The sequence below is a fragment of the Geotrypetes seraphini genome, chromosome 10 (assembly GCF_902459505.1).
Source record: "Geotrypetes seraphini chromosome 10, aGeoSer1.1, whole genome shotgun sequence".
NCBI lineage: Eukaryota > Metazoa > Chordata > Amphibia > Gymnophiona > Dermophiidae > Geotrypetes > Geotrypetes seraphini.
Window position 1 is genome coordinate 48,749,302 of NC_047093.1, and position 24,184 is coordinate 48,773,485.

The following is a 24,184-nucleotide window of genomic DNA, read 5'->3' on the forward strand; positions in this document are numbered from 1 at the left end:
CCCCTATAACAAAGGGAGATTGAGAGGTGAAGATTAAAGAGCTGCATGGGAAAAGGGTTGTCAGTGATTCCCCCAGACTCGTGGGGATTCTCCTAGACTCACAGGGAACCCACAGGGATGGAAGGAGTTCCCCCAGAACTCCCATGGGAGCCTACCTGTCTGTGTCCTCCTGAGCTCTCCTGTCTCCTTCTCCAGCGTTTCAACAGGCCACTGGCTAGCGGATGACCCAAAAGGTTTTCCTCCAACATAAGAGGGAAGCCTTCTGGGTCAGCCACTGGCAGCATGTAAGAGGAACTGCTGTAGGTGGTAAACAGAGATCTGCACAGGCTGGGGGAACAGACGCTGCAGAGGCTGGAAAAGTGGGAAGGGAGAGAAACAGATGCTGCACAGGCTGCGGAAGTGGACATGATGGTGGAGAAGAGGGAGGGAGGAATACTGGATGTTGTGATGGAGAGAGAAGGGTGGGACAGATGAAAAGGGAAGAATATTAGATATCATGGTGGTGGGAATGGAGGGAGAAATACAGCATGGTGCTGGAGAGGGGTAATAGAAGGAGAAATGTTGGCCATGGTGGACAGAGGCAAAAGATGCTGCACAGGGTCCAGGGGACAGAGAAATGTTAGATGTGACAGTAGAGGGGGAGAGATGCACCCTAAATCCATCTCTTTCTTTCCACACTCCCTTTGCAGGGAGGGAGGGAGAGATATGTTGCATATGGGAGTGGAGGAGAGAGAGGAAAAAATGCTGTGCAGGTGTGGGGCAGAGAAAAAGAGCGAGATTGATCCAGGACAGGAGTGAGGATGCTTTACAATGGGAGGGAGGGAATATAGAGGGAGAAATGCTGGACCACGGTAGGAGGAACCAATGGACAGCAACTGAAGAAGAATTTGCAGAAGAAAGGAAAGCAGAAAAAAGAGAAAATGGAACCGACTTGATAAAAAAATAAATTTCCAGACAACAAAGGTTAAAAAAATGGAATTTATTGACAAATACAATAGTTTTGAAAAATGTATATAGTAGATGTCTTTCTATTGTGTTCAACAGAAAAGGAAATGCATTTATTTTATTTTTCCAGTGTCAAAGTACTTGCTGGTAGGGATCTCCAAGCACCACCAGCTGAGGACCTCCTCCAAAGGTGGCCAGAACTCCCTTCTACAAAGTGTTGCAGACGCTGGCAGCATCCTTGAGCCACTGAGGTGCCAGTGTCTATGGCCTAGGGATGTTGCTGCTGCCTGCCAAGCTTGGAAAAAGGGATTTTTGGCCACCTTCGAAATCTTCAGCTGACATAGCTTAAGGGTCCTCATCAGCTGGAGTATTTATGTTTTATATTTAAACAAGAGGCTCTGGCCCATTTACAAAGTATGTATTCTTCCCAGTTACTATTTGCAAATTAAAAACTGTCTTTGCTTATTTGTAAATGGGTCTCTACCAAAGCCTCTAATTCAGTAGCATAATTTAGAAACATAGAAAGATGACGGCAGAAAAGGGCTACAGCCCACCAAGTCTGCCCACTCTACTGACCCACCCCATTAAGTCTGAGTGCTAATGACCCAGCTCCTTAACTCGACCCTCGCAGGGATCCCACGTGGATGTCCCATTTATTCTTAAAGTCGAGCATGCTGGTGGCTCTGATCATCTGCTCCGGAAGTTTGTTCCACTGATCCACCACCCTTTCTGTGAAGAAATACTTCCTGGTGTCACCACCAAATTTCCCTCCTCTGAGTTTGAGCGGGTGCCCCCTTGTGACCGAGGGTCCCTTGGGAAAGAATATGTCATTTTCCACCTCGACACGACCTGTGACGTACTTAAATGTCTCTATCATGTCACCCCTTTCCCTGCGCTCTTCTAGAGTATAGAGCTGCAATTTGCCCAGTCTTTCTTCGTATGAGAGACCCTTGAGTCCGGAGACCATCCTAGTGGCCATCCGCTGGACTGACTCAGCTCGAAGCACATCTTTACGGTAATGTGGCCTCCAGAATTGCACACAGTATTCCAGATGAGGTCTCACCATGGTTCTGTAAAGTGGCATTATGACTTCAGGTTTGCGGCTAACGAAGCTTCTATTGATACATCCCATCATTTGCCTTGCCTTGGATGAGGCCTTCTCTACCTGTTTGGCAGCCTTCATGTCTGCACTGATGATTACTCCCAAGTCCCGTTCTTCTGAAGTCCTAGCTAGTGTTTCTCCATTCAAGGTGTATGTTCTGCATGGATTTCTGCTGCCGAGATGCATGACCTTACACTTCTTAGCATTGAAGCCCAGCTGCCATATCGAGGACCAGTTTTCCAACGTGATCAGATCATGCGTCATGCTATCCTTGAGATTGCTTTCGCTTACTGTATTACACAGTTTGGCATCGTCGGCAAACAGTTTACCCTGAAGCCCTCGGGTCAAGTCCCTTATGAATATGTTGAAAAGGGATGGTCCCAGGACTGAGCCTTGCGGCACTCCGCTGGTCACCTCCGAAGTCTCAGAGAGGGTGCCGTTGACCATCACCCTCTGAAGTCTTCCACTCAGCCAATCATTGACCCATGCAGTTAGTTTCTCACCTAACCCCATTGATTTCATCTTGTTTAATAGTCTACGGTGTGGGACACTGTCAAAAGCTTTACTGAAATCCAAGTACACTATGTCCAGAGACTCTCCCGAGTCTAGCTTTCCTGTCACCCAATCAAAGAAGCTGATAAGATTGGATTGGCATGACCTGCCCCTAGTGAATCCATGTTGGCAGGGATCCCTTAGATTCCCCTCATCCAATATCGTGTCTAATTTACCTTTAAGTAGAGTTTCCATGAGTTTACACACTATTGATGTGAGACTCACCGGTCTGTAATTCGCAGGCTCTGCTCTGCAACCCTTTTTGTGCAGAGGAATGACGTTAGCTGTTTTCCAGTCCAGGGGGACTCTCCCCGTACTTAGGGAGAGATTGAAGAGCATGGCAAACGGTTTTGCCAAAACATCGCATAGCTCTCTGAGCACTCTTGGGTGCAAATTGTCCGGTCCCATGGCTTTGTTCATCTTGAGTCTTGACAGTTCTCTGTAAACATCAGCAGTTGTGAACTCAAAATTCTGAAATGGGTCTTCCATGCTTTGCTTTGTTTCCAGCCGTGGCCCGTGCCCTGGTGCCTCACAGGTAAAGACTGAACAGAAGTAATCATTCAGTAGTTTGGCTTTATCGGAATCTGTTTCCACAATCCCCGTCTGGCGTTCTAAGGCGTGTTATCCCGTTTGTGTTCTTTTTCCTGTCGCTAATGTACCTGAAGAAGGATTTGTCCCCTTTCTTAAATAGTTATTTAATGAAATAACTATTTCTGAAGCTTATGGGGAAGGGTGGGGGACAGAAGAGATTATTTGCAGGGACGGGCAGGGCAGATTCAATTCCAGCAGGTACAGCTAGAGATGGATTAACGTAGAACAAAATATTTTCCAGAGAAAGGAAAATGGTAAAACCAGAGGACATACTTTGAGGTTGAGGGGTGGTAGACTCAAGAGCAATGTAAGGAAATTCTTCTTTATAGAGAGGGTGGTAGATGCCTGGAATGCGCTACGGAGAGAGGTGGTGGAGACGAAAAAGGTGACAGAGTTCAAAAAGCAGGGGATGAACACAGAGGATCTAGAATCAGAAAATAGTAAATATTGAAGAACTAAGGCCAGTACTTGGCAGACTTGCACGGTCTGTGTCTGTATATGGCCATTTGGGGGAGGATGGGCTGGGAGGGTGTAGATCGGGGGTGTCAAAGTCCCTCCTCGAGGACCGCAGTCCAGTTGGGTTTTCCCCAATGAATATGCATGAGGTCTATTAGCATACAATGAAAGCAGTGCATGCAAATAGATCTCATGCATATTCATTGGGGAAATCCTGAAAACACGACTGGATTGCGGCCCTCGAGGAGGGATTTTGACACTGGAATGAGATGCACTGGATGCACTGGAATGAGATGCATGAGATGCACTGGAATGAGCTTTGATGGAGACTTCAATAGTTGGAACATAAGAACAGTACCGGGCAGAGCTTTAGATCCGTGCCCAGAAATAGCTAAGGAGAAGAAGAAAACAAACAAATAAACAAATTTTTAGATTGAATCAGGTTGGGCAGACTGGATGGACCATTCGGGTTTTTATCTGCCGTCATCTACTATGTTACTATGTATTTGATTTCTGTCCCTGCGCAACTCTAGTGCAGATGCCCAGGGCCTACAACCTTTTGAGAACAAAAAATAAGCAAAGCACATATATAGGTCAGCAGCAGAAATGAAAGCAGGAAAAGTGTCATTCTACTTATAATGTCCTGAGCAAGGTCAAAGAAGAGAAAAAGCGAGAGCGAAAGAAAACCGAGGATCACAATGGAAGGGGTAGAAGGAAAGAGAATAGAGCTCAGTGAAGAAAGGATAAAGTGAAACAGCTGCGGCTAGCTGTGACTAGAGCTAGGATATTTTTGTGTGTGGGTCCTCGGGAGCGGAATAAGCTTCCGGGATATTTACGATAGCAATCAAGTTTGAGTAGTTTTAAGAAAATGTTGAAGAAACACTTCTTCTGTAAGATGAAATATGGGACTTGATTTATAGTTTTTTGATGCGAGGCGCTGATAGCCTCTTCGTAATTTTAGGAGGCTTTACATTATTGCTATTATATTATATTGATATTTGATTTGTTGTACTGTATGTGATGCTGTTTGTGTATGTACTTTACTGTTACCCGCCTTGGGAAAGGCAGGGTATAAATAAATAAATACAAATAAAGCAATTAGGGCTCTTCAGTTTGGAGAAGAGATGACTAAAAAGAAATGACAGAGGCCTATAAAATCCCAAGTGGAGCAGAATGGTTAAATGCCAGATGAATGTTTGTTCTTTCAAAGCGGCAAAGATTAGGGAACATGCCATGAAATTGTACATTTTTAAAACAGATCAGAAAAAAAAAAAAAAAATTCATTCAGTGCATAATTACGTTCTGGAATTCGTTGTCAGAGTATGTGTTAAAAGGTTAGGTTAGCTGGGTTTAAAAAATTGGACACGTTCTAGTAGGTAAGGTCCACAAACAAAGTAACCCCCCTTTGATGAAGCTGCGGCAGTAAAAGCTCAGTCACTCACAGAATTCCTATGAGCGTCGGAGCTAATACCGCCGTAGTCAGGGATAAAAAAAAAAGCACCTAAAAGACCAGAGGGCCGCCGCGTGAGCGGACTGCTGGGCATGATGGACCACTGGTCTGACTCAGCAGTGGCAATTCTTATGTTCTTATGTTTCATAAAAGGGGGCCAAAATTTGGGGGAATCCACTGCTTATATCCTTGGGGGTAAAACACAGAATCTTGCTATTTTTAGGGATCCTAGCAAGTACCGTATTTTCGCGGATATAACGCGCGCGTTATACGCGATTTTACCTACCGCGCATACCCCTCGCGCGTTATATGCCTGAGCGCGGTATAGAAAAGTTTTTAAACATAGTTCCCACCCCGCCCGACGCCCGATTCACCCCCCCAGCAGGACCGCTCGCACCCCCACCCCGAATGACCGCTCGCACGCGCTCCCACCCGCACCCGCATCCACGATCGGAGCAAGAGGGAGCCCAAGCCCTCTTGCCCGGCCGACTCCCCGACGTCCGATACATCCCCCCCCCCCCGAAGGACCGCCGACTTCCCGACAATATCGGGCCAGGAGGGAGCCCAAACCCTCCTGGCCACGGCGACCCCCTACCCCCACCCCGCACTACATTACGGGCAGGAGGGAATCCCAGGCCCTCCTGCCCTCGACGCAAACCCCCCTCCCTCCAACGACCGCCCCCCCCCCAAGAACCTCCGACCGCCCCCCCAGCCGACCCGCGACCCCCCTGGCCGACCCCCACGACCCCCCCACCCCCCTTCCCCGTACCTTTGGAAGTTGGCCGGACAGACGGGAGCCAAACCCGCCTGTCCGGCAGGCAGCCAACGAAGGAATGAGGCCGGATTGGCCCATCCGTCCTAAAGCTCCGCCTACTGGTGGGGCCTAAGGCGCGTGGGCCAATCAGAATAGGCCCTGGAGCCTTAGGTCCCACCTGGGGGAGCGGCCTGAGACACATGGTCGGGTTTGGCCCATGTGCCTCAGGCCGCGCCCCCAGGTGGGACCTAAGGCTCCAGGGCCTATTCTGATTGGCCCACGCGCCTTAGGCCCCACCAGTAGGCGGAGCTTTAGGACGGATGGGCCAATCCGGCCTCATTCCTTCGTTGGCTGCCTGCCGGACAGGCGGGTTTGGCTCCCGTCTGTCCGGCCAACTTCCAAAGGTACGGGGAAGGGGGGTGGGGGGGTCGTGGGGGTCGGCCAGGGGGGTCGCGGGTCGGCTGGGGGACGGGCGGAGGTTCTTGGGGGGGGGGGCGGTCGTGGGGGGGGGGGGGGGGTTTGCGCCGAGGGCAGGAGGGCCTGGGATCCCTCCTGCCCGTAATGTAGTGCGGGGTGGGGTTAGGGGGTCGCCGTGGCCAGGAGGGTTTGGGCTCCCTTCTGGCCCAACTACACAAAGGTACGGGGAAGGCGGGTGGGGGTGTCGTGGGGGTCGGCCAGGGGGGTTGCGGGTCGGCTGGGGGACGGGCGGAGGTTCTTGGGGGGGGGCGGTCGTTGGGGGGGGGGGGTTTGCGTCGAGGGCAGGAGGGCCTGGGATCCCTCCTGCCCGTAATGTAGTGCGGGGTGGGGTTGGGGGGTCGCCGTGGCCAGGAGGGTTTGGGCTCCCTCCTGGCCCGATATTGTTGGGGAGTCGGCGGTCCTTCGGGGTGAGGGTGCGAGTGGTCCTGCCGAGGGGGGGGGGATGTATCGGACGACGGGGGGGGGGGGCATCAGGCTTTCAGGATGGGGACAGACCTTCAAGGGGGGACAGGACTTCAAGGGGGGACAGTGCACGGAAAGTCAGGGGGGGTGAACGGAGAGTCAGGACAGCGCACGGAAAGTCAGGGCAGTGCACGGAAGTCAGGGGGGGTGAACGGAGAGTCGGGACAGCGCACGGAAAGTCAGGGCGGGCGAAAGGAGCGTCGGGCATCATGCGCGTTATATGCCTGAGCGCGGTATAGAAAAGTTTTGGTACATATCATCGTGATTTCTGCGCGCTATACCCCTGTGCGCGTTTTACACAGGTGCGCGTTATATCCGCGAAAATACGGTACTTGTGATCTGGATTGGTCACTGCCATCTTTGGTCTGACCCAGTAGAGCAGTTCTTATGAGGCTGAAGGGCCTTATTATCAAGACTGGCAGCAGTCAGTGGTCACAGATGATTTTTATTCATGATCTTCAACAGTGAGATCTGGAGTCCCACAAGGCTCCATAATCTTCTCTTTATGATTAAATGTGTACTCACGACCTCTGGCTGATTTTCACTGCTTCTGTTATGCAACTAGCGATTCCTATAATACAACTTAATGATACTGTTCTAATAAACCAAGAATCTAGATAATATTTGTGAGTGGCTACAGAACTTTTAAGACTGAGTTTGCACCAAGACCACTCTGAATTATGTATTGCACTCAGGATTAATGAAGTTAGGCTACTAATTAAGACTTGGGGGGGGGGGACTGTAAATGGAGTCTAAAAAGATAGGCGTCTATAATATAGGTGCCTATCGCGTGTCAATCCCACTTAGGCGCCCATTACAGAATCGCGCCTACCAGTGCCTGTAATGTAGGCCAGGCTTTTAAAGGCCTACATTATAGGTGCCTAAGCCTTTTAGAGAATCATGCCTAGTGGTGCCTAAGTCACTCTCCACCCCCTAAATACACTTACTTTGAGAGTTAGGTGCCATGCAACAGGCACCTATCATTTGTAGAATCTCGCCTAAGAAGATAGGTGCCTATCGCCCAATTCATTTTTATTATTTTAAATTATGAGTTTGTTAAAGCTCATAACTGAAACCAATTTACTAATTATAAGAACATAAGAAGTGCCATCTCTGGAACAGACCCTAGGTCCATCAAGTCCGGCGATCCGCACACACGGAGGCCCCGCTAGGTGTACCCTGGCATAGTTTTAGTCCCCATAGCACTCTAAGCTTCTCATAAGAAGATGTGCATCTAGCTTACCCTTACCTATGTCACCTTATGCCACTCATAAGGAGAGGTACATCTAACTTACCCTTAAAACCTAGAACGGTGGATTCTGCAATTACCTCTTCTGGTAGAGCATTCCAGGTGTCCACCACTCGTTGCGTGAAGCAGAACTTCCTGATATTTGTCCTGAACTTGTCCCCCCTTAGCTTCAGTCCATGTCCTCTTGTCCGTGTCACATTGGACATTGTAAATAATTTTTTATCCTGCTCTATTTTGTCGATTCCTTTCAGTATTTTGAAAGTCTCGATCATATCCCCTCGCAGTCTCCTTTTCTCAAGGGAGAACAATCCAGTCTCTTAAGTCGTTCCTCATATTCCAAGTTCTCCATGCCCTTTATTAGCTTCGTTGCTTGTCTCTGCACCCTCTCGAGTATTTTTAAATCCTTCTTTAGGTATGGAGACCAATGTTGATAGCAGTATTCCAAGTGTGGTCTGACCATCGCTCTATAAAGCGGCAGTATTACTTTCTCCGATCTACTCGTGATTCCCTTCTTTATCATGCCTAGCATTCTATTTGCATTCTTCGCTGCCGCCGTGCATTGCGCCGACGGCTTCAGGGTCCTATCGATTAATATGCCAGGTCCCTTTCCTGTTCGGTTTTTCCCAGAGTTGCACCTGATATACTATACTTGTGTTCCTTATTTTTTCTGCCTAAGTGCATCACTTTGCACTGTTCCACATTAAACTTCATCTGCCATTTATCTGCCCAATTCTCCAATCGGCTCAAGTCGCTCTGGAGTTCCTCACTGTCCTTCTGCGATTTGATTGCCCAGCATAGCTTTGTGTCATCTGCAAACTTGATGATCTCACTGGATGTTCCATCCTCCAGGTCATTTATGAAGATATTAAATAAGATAGGCCCAAGTACCGAGCCCTGGGGCACACCACTAGTCACAGTCTCACTGTCTGAGAATTTCCCATTTATGCCCACTCTCTGCCTTCTGTTTTCCAGCCATTTGCCTATCCATCTTAGTATGTCTCCTTCTATTCCATGGCCTTGCAGTTTCCTGAGGAGTCTTACATGTGGAACCTTGTCGAACGCTTTCTGAAAATCCAAGTATATAATATCCAGTGGTTCTCCATTATCAATTTGTCTGTTCACTGTCTCAAAAAATTGAAGTAGGTTCGTCAAACATGACTTCCCTTTCCTGAATCCATGTTGGCTGGCTCTCATTAGGTCGTGTGTGTCTAGGTGCCGGGTTATGCTATCCTTGATCAGCGCCTCAACCATCTTCCCAGGGACCGACGTGAGACTCACAGGTCTATAGTTGCCCGGTACTCCTCCTGATCATCTTTTAAATATCGGCGTGATGTTTGCTATCTTCCAGTTGTCCAGTATCTGTCCTGTTTTGATTGACAGGTTGGCAAGTTTTTGCAATAGTTTTCCGATTTCCACTTTTAGCTCTTTCAAGACTCTCGGATGAATTCCATCTAGTCCAGGAGATTTATCACTTTTGAGTTTGTCAATCTGGTGGTAAATCTGGTCCAAGTCCACTTCTACTGTGGAAAGGCTGTCCTCTGTTACTCCTTTGAACACTTTCACTGCTTCTGGAATTGTTGCAGTGTCTTCCTTTGTAAAGGCAGACGCAAAGAAGGAATTTAGTCTGTCTGCGATTTGTTTGTCATCCTTAATGTACCCTTTCCTTCCCTGGTCGTCCAGCGGTCCCACTGCCTCTTTTGCGGGTTTTCTACCTTTCACGTACCTGAAGAAGGGCTTGAAGTTTTTGGCCTCCTGCGCTATTTTCTCCTCATAGTCCTTTTTGGCATCCCTCACCGCCCTGTGACACTTCTTCTGATCATCCTTGTGTTTGTTCCAAGTTTCGGTTGTTTTCGTGCGTTTCCATGCTTTGAAGGAGTCCTGCTTTTCTTTTATGGCTTCCTTAATCTCTTTAGTAAGCCACGCCGGCTCTCTTTTGCCTTTGGGTTTCTTTGCTTTGGACATCCGTGGAATGTAGAGGCTTTGTGCTTCCGTGACAGTATTTTTCAGAAGGGACCATGCCTGTTCTACTGTTTTGACTTTGCCCATTTTTTTCTTGATCCATTGTTTCACTATGGTTCTCATGCTATCGTATCTTCCCCTTTTAAAGTTTAAAGTCATGGTTGAGGTTTTAGTACCTTTGCCCTTCCCGACATCGAGTTTGAAGTTGATCCTGCTGTGATCGCTCGATCTCAGCGTGACTGTGACTTCTACATCTTTAGCCGGCCCCATAATGCTCTTTAGGATCAAGTCCAAGGTGACGTGTTCTCTTGTTGGCTCTCCCACCAATTGTTCCAGGAAGTAGTCTCCTAGCACTTCCAGGAACATTGCCTCCTTGCCACAATTTGAGGTTCCCAGGTCCCAGTCTATCCCCGGAAAGTTGAAATCCCCCAAGATTACAACATTACCTGTTTTACATTCGTGTTTAATTTCCTCTATCATTTCCGAGTCTGTTTCCTCCCCCTGTCCTAGCGGTTGGTAGTAAAGGCCAATCTTTGTGTCAGCACCGTTGTGTCTGGGAATCTTTATCCAGAGGGATTCCAGCATCTCTTTCTCTTCCGTCATAGTCACTCTCACAGATTCTATTTCTTCACGAACATATAGGGCAATACCTCCACCTTTCTGCCCCACTCTGTCTCTTCTGTACAGTTTGTATCCCTTTAGTATTGTATCCCATTTGTTTTCGTCATTCCACCAGGTTTCTGTTATGCCAATGATTTCCAGTTCGTCGTTTTTCGCTATTGATTCTAATTCTCCCATTTTGTTTCTCAAACTTATAGCGTTCGTATACATACATTTGAGTTCCCTGTGTGTTACCTTCTTGGACTCTTTAAGCTTAGCAGTCTCCCTTGGTTCTTTCACGGTATCCTTTTCTGCTCCTGTGTTGTCTCTCTTATATGCTTTGTGCACGTCCCCTCCTGTGTCCGAGTAGTTGTCCATAGTTCCTTCTTTGGGACATCCTGTTGCCCGGACCATCAACTGGTGGTTGACTTGTCGGCTTTCCCCTGTCCTTTAGTTTAAAGCCTTCTCGATGGCCTTCTTCATGTTGCCTGCCAATACTCTTGCTCTTTCCTCGTTGAGGTGCAGTCCATCCTTCCTGTAGTACTTGCTTCTTCCCCAGAACGTTGTCCAATTGCGCACAAAGTCAACGCCTTCCTCTTTGCACCATCGTCTCATCCAGGCGTTGATCGCTTGCAGTTCCCCTTGTCTCCTTCCATCCGCTCTTGGTACCGGGAGGATCTCGGAGAAGGTCACCTTCACCTCCCTGATTTTCAGTATTCTTCTGAGTGAGTGGAGCTGATCCTTCATTTCTTCCCCGTCATACTTCCGTCTGCTCACATCGTTGGTTCCCACGTGGATAAGCACAGCAGTGTCCTCTCCCCCTGCGCTGTCTATGATCCTGTTGGCCACATCCTTCACTCTTGCTCCTGGCAGGCAGGTGACGATTCTATCCTGTCTCCCTCCTGCGGTGTAGCTGTCCACGATGATCCCCATCTTCTGTATTTGGTGGTTCCTTGGGGGTCGTAAGTCCACATCCATGGTATGGGACCGATCTTCTACCTCATGTGATACTCCTGAAGTTGTTTTCTGCTCTTCAGGTGGGGAGATGGCCCCATGCAGTCTCCCTCTTGCTTCTGGTGTGTGATCGCCCCTTGTCTCCGCTTCCTTCTCTCCAGAATTTGCAGGGGTATCTTCTCTTCTCTTGTCCAGGCTTTCTTCCTGAGTTGTTTGGGAACAGTTCTCCACATGCTGCTGGTGTGCTTCCTCAATGTATCTTTCTAGTTCCTTGACCTCTTCGTTTGGACTGAACTGCACTAGAAGCTTCTCCTGTTCGCGGGTTTCCTCTTCAAAGGTGAGGAGTTCTTTTAGATTCAGCAGTGTCTCCTCTAGCAGCCGGACCTGCCGTTTCAAGCTATCCAGCTCCATGCAATGACTGCAAATGTATGCCCTAGTCCCCGAAGGGAGGTAGTCATACATATTGCAGCCAGTGCACAAGACTGGAAAGCTCACCTTCTGGCTTCCTTGGGCATCCATCTCTTGTCCCCCTTCTGAGTTGTTTGGGCGAAATCGGTTGTGGACCTTCTGTCTCTGTCGTATGGATGTTTTCTGGCTTCCTGGTTTCTACCTTCCTTTATGTTGTGAGTCTGCTAGAGTTGCTATTTGATCTACGTTTGCTAGTGTTACTGTGTTAGTGCTTGTTTCCCCTCTAGGTGTGTGGTATGTGAGGGAGTGTGCCCTATTGTGTAGCTAGTTAAAGTCTAGGATTTGTACCTACCTTCCCGCTTGGTGTGAGTTTGTTGGTGTTACTCTGCTGGTGTCTGAGTTTCCCGTCTCCTTCTATGGCTCCTTCGCTAAGGCGAGCGCCTTAAGTCGCTTGACTTCGTCGCGCGCCAAATGGCGGCGCACTGTTGGCTCCTCTTATAGAATTTGCCTGTGTGTGATCTGGATGTTTTTGTCCTCAGAAAAATACATTGTCCATGTGTCAAAACACTTTGCTCTTTTTGTTGCGTTCTACCATCAGACAAGGCTTTCTAGTCATAAAAGTTTTGTCACAGTGGCAACTGTCTGCCGTCTGGGCTCATAATGGTTTCCATATGGGTCTATCAGGGAAAGATATTTGACAGTTATATGTGGTTCAAAATTCAGTTGATCATGTGACTCCAGTGTTGCAATACTTACATCTGCAACTGATGTTGTAATGTTCCTATTTTAAACCACTTGGTTTTGGCATTTGAAGTTACATGAGAACAGTGGAGCTATGGTACTTAACTGTGTTTTTATTTTTCACTTAGGTCCAGATTATATAAAAGATGCCTAAAGTCTGGCTAGGCGTACCTAACTTACTACCCCCCCCCTCTTTTACAAAAGCGTGGAAAAGTTTTTAGCACCAGCCATGGCCAGCGCTAAAAACCATGCTATGCTTTTGTGAAGGGGGGGTTCATTATTGAAAAATCTTACTGTATATACTCGAATATACCCAATCCCCTCCCAGATTTATTGCAGACCTCCGCCAGGCCACCAGGCTCTGCACCTTATCCTCCCTCCCTGCCCTGTCCATCGTACCTCCTCTACCGCTGGAATCCCTGGTGGTCCAGAGGTGTAGCAGTAAGGAGCGAGCTTTCCACACTCCTGCCCCACTGCTAACCTGGTCGTTCAGTCGCTGCCGCGAGTTTCGGCTTCAGCTGCTGAGCAGTGTCGAGCAGCTTCCTGAATGGCTCCCGCAAATTCTGGGTCTTTCTCTTCTTTATGGATCACAGTCTCTCCCACTACTCATACAGAGACCAGGAGCTCCTCTTCCACAATTAATGAGTTAAACAGTTGTATTAAGGGTTCAACAAGTTGATCAACAAAGAACTTAAAATATTTTTGCAGAATAACTAAGGTTACCATATTTGTGAAGACAAAAAAAAGAAGATCAGAGTACACATGACCCTGCCCACATTCTACTCACAGCCCCCCCACCTGTCACCCATTCCTTTTGTCCCCTTTCCCATCCTCTGTACCCTTTTAGTGCTTCTTTCTCTCCTCCCAACCTTCATCTCCTGTGGGTGCTTCTTTCTCTCTCTCTCTCCTTCCAACCTTCTCTCCTGCTGTTTTTGTCTCTCCCCTCCCACTCAGCACTTTGTACTCCATACACTTTTCTCCAGCACTCTTTTCATAATGCTTCTCCATCCCCCTCCCTTCCTCCATGCTGTTTCTCCAGCCCCCTCCCTCCTATTTCTTCAGCCTCTCCCCCTCAATCCCAATGTTGATTCTCCAGCTCTCTCTCCCCCAACCTCCAATGCTGCTTACCCATATTATGGCCTGAGCCAATCTCCCTTTTTGGAAGTACACATCCACACAAGAAGCCTCACAACAGACTCACAACCTCCAATCTTTTTAGTCATTCTTAGCATATAAGTCCAGTCATTATTTAAAAAAAAACCCAAAACACAGATCATCATTCCAAAATAGACAACATAAGAAGAGCAAGAAATAACTGCCAGCTTAGCCACATCTGAACCTCAGGAGTAAATAAGGCTTTCCAATGGATTGGATTGGATTCCATTATTTGAGATACTGCCTAACACCTAAGGAATAGAATGGGTGGCCTGGCATTTAGCATGCGCTGCTTGGCAGTGCACCTTTGGAAAAGGACCCGTTAGTTATTTGTGCAAACCCTTTAGCTTACAGTTTAACCTTATGCTTGGGTGAATAGGGAGAGGGATGGCCAACTTGAAAAAGGGAGGCGATATTGCTTCTGCATAAGTCTCTGGTGAAATCTCATTCAGAGCAGTGTGTTCAGTTCTGGAGACCACACCTTCAAAAAGATATACATAGGATGGAGTTAGTTCAGAGAGTGGCTACCAAAATGGACAGCAGCCTTTGGCATGTTTTATGGTTTATTAATTTATTGATATACTGCCTTTAAGGCAAAGCACAACAAACTGATTTACACAATAAAAATATAAAAACAAAAAAAGAAAGAAATGCATAGTTCAAAAACAAGAGTAGAGCAGAGAACAAGGAAATAAACCCAAGACAATAGAGAATCGTGCAAGCATGGATGAAACACTACACATCAACCAGGGGTAGATTAAATAAGTAAATATTTATTGAAATATAAATATAATAGTCTCTATCATATATTCTCTGTATGTCATAGACCCAACATAGTCCATGTTTCGGTATTTAAGCCTGCCTCAGGGGTGTAATCGAAGGTAGCGCACACACATACACAGAGACAGCAGTAACAAGCTCAGCAGGACAAGAAAAGGCGGACTCAAGAGAGAACACAAGCTAAAGGAGAAGGCAGCCACATAGGGTAAACAAGGGACAAATAGCAAAAGCGCATAAGTAAAAGGAAGCGAAAGACGAAGAAGGTAAGGAAGAGGCAGGCACAGGAGAGAACACACTAACAAAGAGCAACAGGACGCCTAGAGAGCGGACAAATATGGAAGCGGAAGGAACCCGAAGGATGAGCTTCCCAGTGTACTGCACGGACTGCCACATGTATGACTACCTCCCCTCCGGGCAGCAGTCATATGTGTGCGGACGATGTCAGGAAATGGAGAGCTTGAAGAGCGAAGTCAGTCGACTGAAGCTCAGGATCCAGGAGCTGGAGGGACTCTACATTTCCGAAGCCCCCTTCCAGACAGCCGAAGACCCCATGCGAGAGAGGTACATCGAGGAACAGGTCAGGGAGCTCGAGAGGTTCATCGAGGATGCCTACAGGAGAGTGGAAGAACAGGAGCACGGAAATGAGGAAGACACACAGAGCAGAGGACAAGAAACATCTGACACCAAGGTAGAGGATACCCATGGAGGAACCTTGCTGGAAGAAACAAAGAACATCAAGGACACAGACCTGAGACTGACACGGAGAGTGGAAGAACAGAAGCACGGAAATGAGGAAGACACACAGAGCAGAGGACAAGAAACATCTGACACCAAGGTAGAGGATACCCACGGAGGAACCTTGCTGGAAGAAATGAAGAACACCAAGGACACAGACCTGCGACCGACACGGAGGCTGAAAGAAGGGAAATCTGCAATCCTGGTGGGAGACTCAATCCTGAGGCACGTTGACAGTCACATAGCAGGAGGGAGAGAGGATCGGCTAGTGACCTGTCTCCCAGGAGCGAGAACAAAGGACATCGTTGACAAGATTGAGAGAATCCTGGAAGGAGCAGAGACGGAAGAGACAGCAGTGATAGTCCACGTCGGGACGAACGATGTAACCAGGAGGGACTACAGCAAGAATGCACTGACTGAACAATTCAAGATCTTAGGAAGGAAACTGAAGATGAGGACCCAGAGGATAGCCTTCTCAGAGATCCTGCCAGTACCGAGGGCAGAAACGAAGAGGCAGACGGAGCTACAATCAATTAACGCATGGATGAGAAGATGGTGTGAGGAAGAAGGATTTCTCTTCGTGAGGAACTGGACAACGTTCTGGGGAAAGAACAAGCTTTTCAAGAAGGATGGTCTACACCTGAGCAAGGCTGGAACTAGACAACTAGCAAATAACGTCAGAAGAGCGATAGAGCAAGCTTTAAACTAAGTAAAAGGGGAAAGCCGACAGTCGACCTGGTATCGACGGTTCGGGAAACAGTATCCAGTGAGGGTACTGAGGGGAAAGATTACGGGGAAGACACAAGTAGCAAGCAACAGACTATGAACAAACAAGGGAGTCAGATGAAGCGAGAGGGGGAAAGGATGAGCATGCTGAAAGGGGAAGTCAAAATGGGACTGGATGATGAGAAGGAACAAGAGGAGGACAATAGGAACACGCCACAAGGGGAAGGCAATAGGAATCTACCACAAAGAGAGGACAAAAGAGACAATACTCAGGAGTTGGCAGGTCAGGAAGGGGACAAAATGAAGAATGGAATGCAAGGGAAAATAGAAAGGAAGGGAAAAAGCCGGGAGTTGAACTGCATGTATACTAATGCAAGGAGCCTAAGGAACAAAATGGGGGAACTAGAAGTCATGGCCAATAATGAGAGACTAGACATCATAGGGATCACGGAAACATGGTGGAACGAAGAAAACAAATGGGACATAGTACTGCCAGGATACAAACTCTACCGAAAAGACAGGACTTACCAGAAAGGGGGAGGAATAGCACTATACATAAGGGATACCATTCACTCAACCACTGTGGACACAGCAGTGACAAATGCCCAACTGGAGTCATTGTGGATCAAAGTACCAGGAAGCAACGGATCCGAGATAAAGATGGGACTGTTCTACCGCCCACCAGGGCAAACTGAAGCTGAGGATACAGAAATGGTAGCCGAGCTGAGAAAGGAATGCAAGAACCCAAACACCATAGTTATGGGAGATTTCAACTATCCTGGTATAGACTGGTGTCTTGGAAATTCAAAATGTGCAAGGGAAACGGAGTTCCTGGAAGCAGTCCATGACTGCTTCATGGAACAACTTGTCGAGACACCAACGAGAGGATCAGCGATTCTGGATCTGATCCTCAATGGGCTGAAAGGACCAGCAAAGGATGTGGAGGTCATGGGACCACTAGGAACCAGTGATCACAACATGATACAGTTCAAAGTGCAAGTAGGACTACCTATGGGAAAGAGAACCAAGGCAACAACATTTAACTTCAAGAAAGGGAACTATGATGCCATGAGACAAATGGTGAGAAAGAAGCTCAGAAACAGCTCCAAGGAAACTCGGACTGTAGAGCAAGCCTGGTCCCTCTTCAAGGACACAGTAAACAAGGCGCAAAACCTATATATACCAAGATTTAGGAAAGGTTCCAAGAAGAATCAGACGAGGGACCCTGCATGGATAACCAATGAAGTAAAGAAAGTGATAGGAGACAAGAAAAAATCATTTCGGAAGTGGAAAAAAGATAAAACTGAAGGAAACTGGAGAGAGCACAGGAAGCATCAAAAAGAATGTCACCGAGTAGTCAGGAAAGCCAAGAAAGAGTATGAGGAGAGACTGGCCAAGGAAGCAAGAAATTTCAAACCATTTTTCCGATATGTGAAAGGGAAACAACCAGCGAGGGAGGAGGTGGGGCCCCTGGATGAGGGTGACCGGAAGGGAGTGGTGAAAGAGGAAAAAGAAGTGGCTGGTAGGCTAAACAAGTTCTTCTCGTCGGTCTTTACAATAGAGGACACAACCAGTGTGCCAGAACCGGAAAAAATCTTCAGGGGAGATCAAGAGGGGAAATTATCATGCATGGAGGTAAGCCTCGAAGACGTTCTCAGACAGATAGATAGATTAAGAACGGACAAAGCTCCGGGCCCAGATGGGATCCACCCGAGAATACTGAAAGAGCTCAGAGATGAAACAGCAGAGCTACTGCAGCATATTTGCAACCTGTTCTTGAGAACAGGGGTAATCCCGGAGGACTGGAAGATAGCAAATGTTACACCGATCTTCAAAAAAGGATCGAGAGGCGACCCGGGAAACTACAGACCGGTGAGCTTAACCTCTGTTCCGGGGAAGATGGCCGAATCACTGATCAGGGAAGGTATCAATGAGCATATAGAAAAAAATAATCTGATGAGATCGAGCCAGCATGGTTTCTGTAAAGGCCGATCATGCCAGACAAATCTACTGCAGTTCTTTGAGGGGATAAATAAGCAATTGGACCAAGGTGACCCAGTAGACATTATATATCTAGATTTCCAAAAAGCCTTCGACAAGGTGCCCCATGAACGCTTACTGAAGAAACTGTGGAACCACGGGGTGGATGGGGACGTGCACAGATGGAACAAAAATTGGCTGGCGGACAGGAAACAGAGGGTAGGAGTAAAGGGGCACTACTCTGACTGGATAGGGGTCACAAGTGGTGTTCCGCAAGGGTCAGTGCTGGGACCGCTGCTGTTCAATATATTTATTAATGATCTAGAAATGGGGACAAAGTGCGAAGTTATCAAGTTCGCGGATGACACAAAACTCTCCAGCAGGGTCAGAACTGTTGAGGAATGCAAAGAACTGCAGAGCGACCTGAACAAACTGAGTGAGTGGGCAAAAAAATGGCAGATGAGCTTCAATGTGGAGAAATGTAAGGTCTTGCACATAGGGAAAGGAAACTCCATGTACAGCTACACGATGGGAGGGAGGGTACTCGGGAAAGGCAGCCAAGAAAAAGATCTGGGGGTATTGGTAGATAACACAATGAAGCCGGCGGCACAATGTGCAGCGGCCTCAAAAAAAGCGAACAGAATGTTGGGCATTATCAAGAAAGGTATCACTACCAGAACGAAGGAAGTTATCCTGCCACTGTATCGAGCAGCAATACTGGTCGCCATACCTCAAGAAGGACATGGCAATACTCGAGAGGGTCCAGAGGAGGGCAACGAGGATGATAAAGGGTATGGAGAACCTTTCATATGCCGAACGGTTGGACAGGCTGGGGCTCTTTACCCTGGAGAAGCGGAGACTGAGAGGGGACATGATAGAAACTTATAAAATCATGAAAGGCATAGAGAAGGTGGAGAGGGACAGATTCTTTAGACTAGCAGGGGCAACTAAAACAAGAGGTCATTCAGAAAAACTGAGAGGAGACAGATTCATAACGAATGCAAGGAGGTTCTTCTTCACTCAGAGGGTGGTGGACACCTGGAACGCGCTTCCCGGAGAGGTGATAAGACAGAGTACAATTCTGGGGTTCAAAAAGGGACTGGATGACTTCCTGGAAGCGAAGGGGATTACAGGGTACAGATAGAGTTACCTTACAGGACATTGAGCGAATGGGGTATGGATATTTTAGGTTAGGTAGGGAACACTTCCAGGTCATGGACCTGGGGGGCCGCCGCGGGAGCGGACTGCCGGGCACGATGGACCCCTGGTCTGACCCAGCAGAGGCAATGCTTATGTTCTTATCTGATGGATGAATTTTAAAATTATCAGTATAACAGTGAACCAAAACTGTAATAAATAAAAAAGGACAATGAAAATATAGGATCACATGCAAAGTGTCAACAAGACAAATGGACCCAAGAAAGTACAGCCAACAAATGTCAAAATGTCATTTTGTGTATGTGAGTGGGGTGTTTAAAAGATGAAGAAAGGATATCAAGAAATATATCAGGTTAATAGTGGATGAAAATTGAGTAATAGAAAAATAAGTACAGTCAAACCTTGGATAGCAAGTAACGTGGTTTGCGAGTGTTTTGCAAGATGAGCAAAACATTTGATTAAATTTTAACTCGATAAACGAGCATCATCTTGCAATATGAGCACGTATATGCGCTTCACATCAAATACGCACAATATATGTACATCGCATCGCTGAGCACGGCTGAATGTAATACAAGCACCCACAATTCAAGCACGCACAACATATGCACATCTCCTGCTGAGGCAGCTGAACGTAATAAAAGCATCACGCCCAATTCAACTGCAGTGTAGTGACTGTTCAAAATGAGCGAGGTCTCACAATACAAGTACATACAGTATTGTATTTTGAATTAAAGTTTTTGGGTTGTGGAACGAATCGTCTGAGTTTCCATTACTTCCTATGGGGAAACTCGTTTTGATATACGAGTGTTTTGGATTATGAGCATACTTCCGGAACAAATTATGCTCGCAAACCAAGGTATTACAGTATTGGAAAAATGTCATACCCATCAGGTGGCGCTCTTCTGGCAATAATGATAGTTAAACAAACCAAACTCTGAAATAAAGGCACCACTGGTAAAGACACGAACACACTGCTTGTGAAAAAAAAAAAAAAAAAGCATGTGTGCACTACAGGATTGAGAATTGCCACCAAAAAGTTAATTAACCCCAAGAGTTAACGGTACAGAAAACAAGATATTATAAGTACCTGTAGTAGTAAATCAGGTATAATCCAAGAATAATTTTTTTTTTACTCACTCTTCTTTTAAGTAGTGCACACTTGCACTTTTTTTCACAAGCAGTGTGTTCATGTCTTTTCCAGTGGTGCTTTCTATTTCAGAGTTTGGTTTAAGCAGACCATATCTTTATATTTTAAAATTTTAGACTGTGGTCTCTTGGAGTTTTCATATGCATTTGTTTAGCAATCATTGTTGTCACTATAGCGCCACCTGCTGGGTATGACATTTTTCCAATACTTATTTTTCTATTACCGTATTTCCATGTATAGGCCACTCCTTTGTATAGGCTGCAGGAAATGCCAATGTAGATTTAAAAACTCTTAGATAAGCCACCCCGTATTACTAGCCGCGGCTTATCTAAAAGTTTTAAAACCTACATCGGCCTATACATCATCTCCCCCCCCTTAAATACCTCCCCCACCGGTAGATACCTCCTGGACAACTGTCGGATGTCTCCTCCAATGTCGTGCCCAGCAGTGCAGGGCAGGATCGATCTTTTCAGTATTCAGCCTGGCCCCACGCAGCTTCCTCGATGCCTGCCATCAGTTCTCGCGGGACTCACAAGAACTGACGGCCAGGCATTGAGGAAGCAGTGCAGGGATGCTGAAAAGATTGCTCCTGCCCTACACCGCTGGCTGCAACAATGGAGAAGGCAGCCTGCAGCCATCCAGCAAGGGAGCTACAGTATTTTAAAAGGTACAGGTGACTCACTCCACTAGCGCCGCGGCTAACCTACTAATGGGGCAGCTTATCTATGATGTCTTTAGATAGGCCGCCCCATATAAGAAAGCCGCACCCACTGCATCAGTTTGTAAAACCCATGTATAGGACGCAGGCTATACATGGGAAAATAAGGTATTCAATTTTCATCCACTATTCACCTGATGTTTCTTGATATCCTTTCTTCCTTTTAACACCCCACTCACATACACAAAATGACATTTTGACTTTTTTGGCTGTACTTTCTTGGGTCTATTTGTCTTGCTCTCACTTTGCATGTGATTCTATATTTTCATTGTCCTTTTTTATTTATTACAATTTTGGTTCACTGTTATGCTGCTAATTTTAAAATTCATCCCTCAGATGTCAATTACACCCCTGAGGCCGACTTAAATACAGACTGTGTCAGGTCCATGACATAAAGTGAATATATGATAGACACTATTATATTTATATTTCAATAAATATTTTCTCATTTAATCTATCCCTGATTGATGTGCACTATTCCATCCCCACTTGCACGATTCTCTATAGTTCAAATCAGGACAGAAAAGACCCAAATTCTAAAAATTAAAATACAAAAAAGCAAGAACTAAAATCAAACAATAATCTGGCCAAGACCCAAATGAGCGATCGCAGTGCTTCAAAAGTTAAAAAAATGCTTGGGTGAAAAAAAAAAAAAAATTGCATTTAAAGCAGCTTTAAATTTGGGTAGGGAAAGTTCGCTCCTCAACTCACGTGTTATGGACTCCACAGGTAAGAAGACAAAAACAAAAATGCTGTATGCCGAGTAGACCCCCAGACTGGCTTGTGATACCAGCATGGCTTATATGGACAGAGAAAAGAAAAAAAGATTTTGAGTTTCCAGTGTCAAGTGTGGGTATTCCACTGGAGATGGGTGAAATTTCTGTCCCCATGCAATTTTCTAATAAGGAGGCATAGAATGAAGGTGATGGGATAGACTTGGAAGTAATCTAAGGAAATACTATTTATAAAAAGGATGGTGGATGCGTGGAATAGCTTCCTGGTGGAGGTGAAGACTGTATCTGACTTCAAACAAGCATGGAACAGGTACACAGAATCTCTAAGGGAGAGGAAAGGACGGAGTGGTTGGGCAGACTGGATATACGTCATATAGCCTGTACCTGCTGTAATTTTTTGGTTTCTATGTAATATGCCAATGATTTTGTTTGTTTGTTTATTAATGCTTAAGATTTTTTATTTTTAATTTTGACTGAGGAAGGAAGAGTACTGTGATAAATAATACATGTATTGAAACACCATTACTGAAGTTCAAGTATTGTAACGTCTATATAAACAGGTATAGTAACACCACTGCTGAAGCTCATGTATGTAAACCGCTCTGAATTGACTATCCAGTCATTAGTAGCCGTAAAGAAGCTTACAATAAACTATGGGAGTCACTATCTGCAGTACCTCACTTACCACAGAGGTCACTAACTAGCAGCACTAGCCATGTGTGCAACTGCAGTAAGGGAACATAGCATGTTCCTGGCTGTGATAATGAAGATAGTGGGCCCCAATTTGGCCCACTCTCTCTTAAGGGAGTGGTAGTTTTCTAATTGTCATGTCCACCCCGACATACCATAAATTAGATCCCCCCAATAAAAAACACTCTACTACCTTCCTTTTCCCCAAGAAACTCCCACACCTCAAAACAGCTCTGCCCTCCCCCCTCTACCTACTGGGTGTCTCTCTATTGTCTAGCGATAGGGAGGCAGATGCAATCCCCAGTCATTCCCGTCCTTATGCTTCTGGCATCAAAATGGCAACATCAACCCCTAGAGGAAGTCTCACGGTACTACCACTAAGGTCAAGTTGCCATAGGTTGTATACCTTTAAGATGGTCCCAACAGTATCACTTTGAACATTAGGAGCTCAATACCCCTTGGGGAAGAAAACCACCACCATTTCAAAGCTTGAATCTAAATGCCAGATGCATTATTTGATTTACATAATAATGAAATATTTGGCATGTTTTGGATCTCATTATTGGTTTTGTTTGTATTGTACTGCCAAAACATGCATTTTAATGTGTAGTAAATATCAAAAATCCCCGGTTATTCTCTTAACAGATCTTAGTAACTACAAATGTGCTTTTGTTTTACTTATTTTAACATTATTTTATAATTTTTTGTTTTAGGGATGTTCTACACCTCAAGATTTTAGGAAAATTTGCAGTAAATTGGTAAATGGAACAAATGAAAGTGGGAATATTAAAACCCTATCACTAGCCCTAGGTACTAAAGCACCCTAAGTTAAGAGCAATTTCCTATCGACATTCTCCACAACATCTCCCCTCCCACCCCCAATAAATCCTTGCTACTCACCTGCATTCCCTGAAGCAGACACTTCTGTAATGTTAGGGCAGAATACGGCATAGTCAAACTGACAGGGCTGGAAAGAGATTACAGTTTAAAATTAGAGACTATGTATGGATGACCCCTTCATAAGAACATTCCTCTCTCTAAACTAATGGCCAAGCAAGGATGAAACATTAAGGAGAAATTAGGTCCTTACCTGCTAATTTTCTTTCTTTTAGTCCCTCCAGACCAGCACAGAAACAGATGGGTTTACGCTCCTCTGCCAGCAGGTGGAGCCTAAGACACTAACTTTTGGCTATAGTACAAGTGGGCTGTGCAGTCACTCTTACAATCAGTCTTTACGAATAGCCAAGCAGAAATCAACCAGGCTGATCAAGAACATAACTCCACAATCACATGGTGAAAACCATGGAATAGTCCCAAATCAGACCAGGGGACACTATTGGATACGGATTAGAACAAGAACCTTTCAGAACACCCCACAGTTCGCCAACTACACTAGCCAAACCAAATGCCGCTGCTCTTTCAACTCCCCAAATAACCAGCAACAACCAAAATCCGCAGAAAAAAACTGTACTCTTTGTGAAAATACCGAACAAAATGACCAGGCAGGGTCTATGCCAGTCTGGAGGAACTAAAAGAAAGAAAATTAGCAAGTAAGGACCTAATTTCTCCTTCTTTAGTGTCCCTCCAGACTGGCACAGAAACGGAAGGGACCTACCAAAGCAGTATCCATCACAGGTGGGACACTCAAAGGGCTGCCA

The 24,184-nt window shown here is 46.2% G+C and overlaps 1 protein-coding gene across 1 annotated transcript in view; it reads right to left on the minus strand.

Moving 5' to 3' along the window:
* FPGS (folylpolyglutamate synthase) overlaps positions 1 to 24,184 on the minus strand; it is an 86,773-nt gene that overhangs the window by 4,189 nt on the left and 58,400 nt on the right. The window contains 1 exon segment of the mRNA XM_033960064.1: positions 23,427 to 23,493. Coding sequence (XP_033815955.1) covers positions 23,427 to 23,493 — 67 coding nt within the window.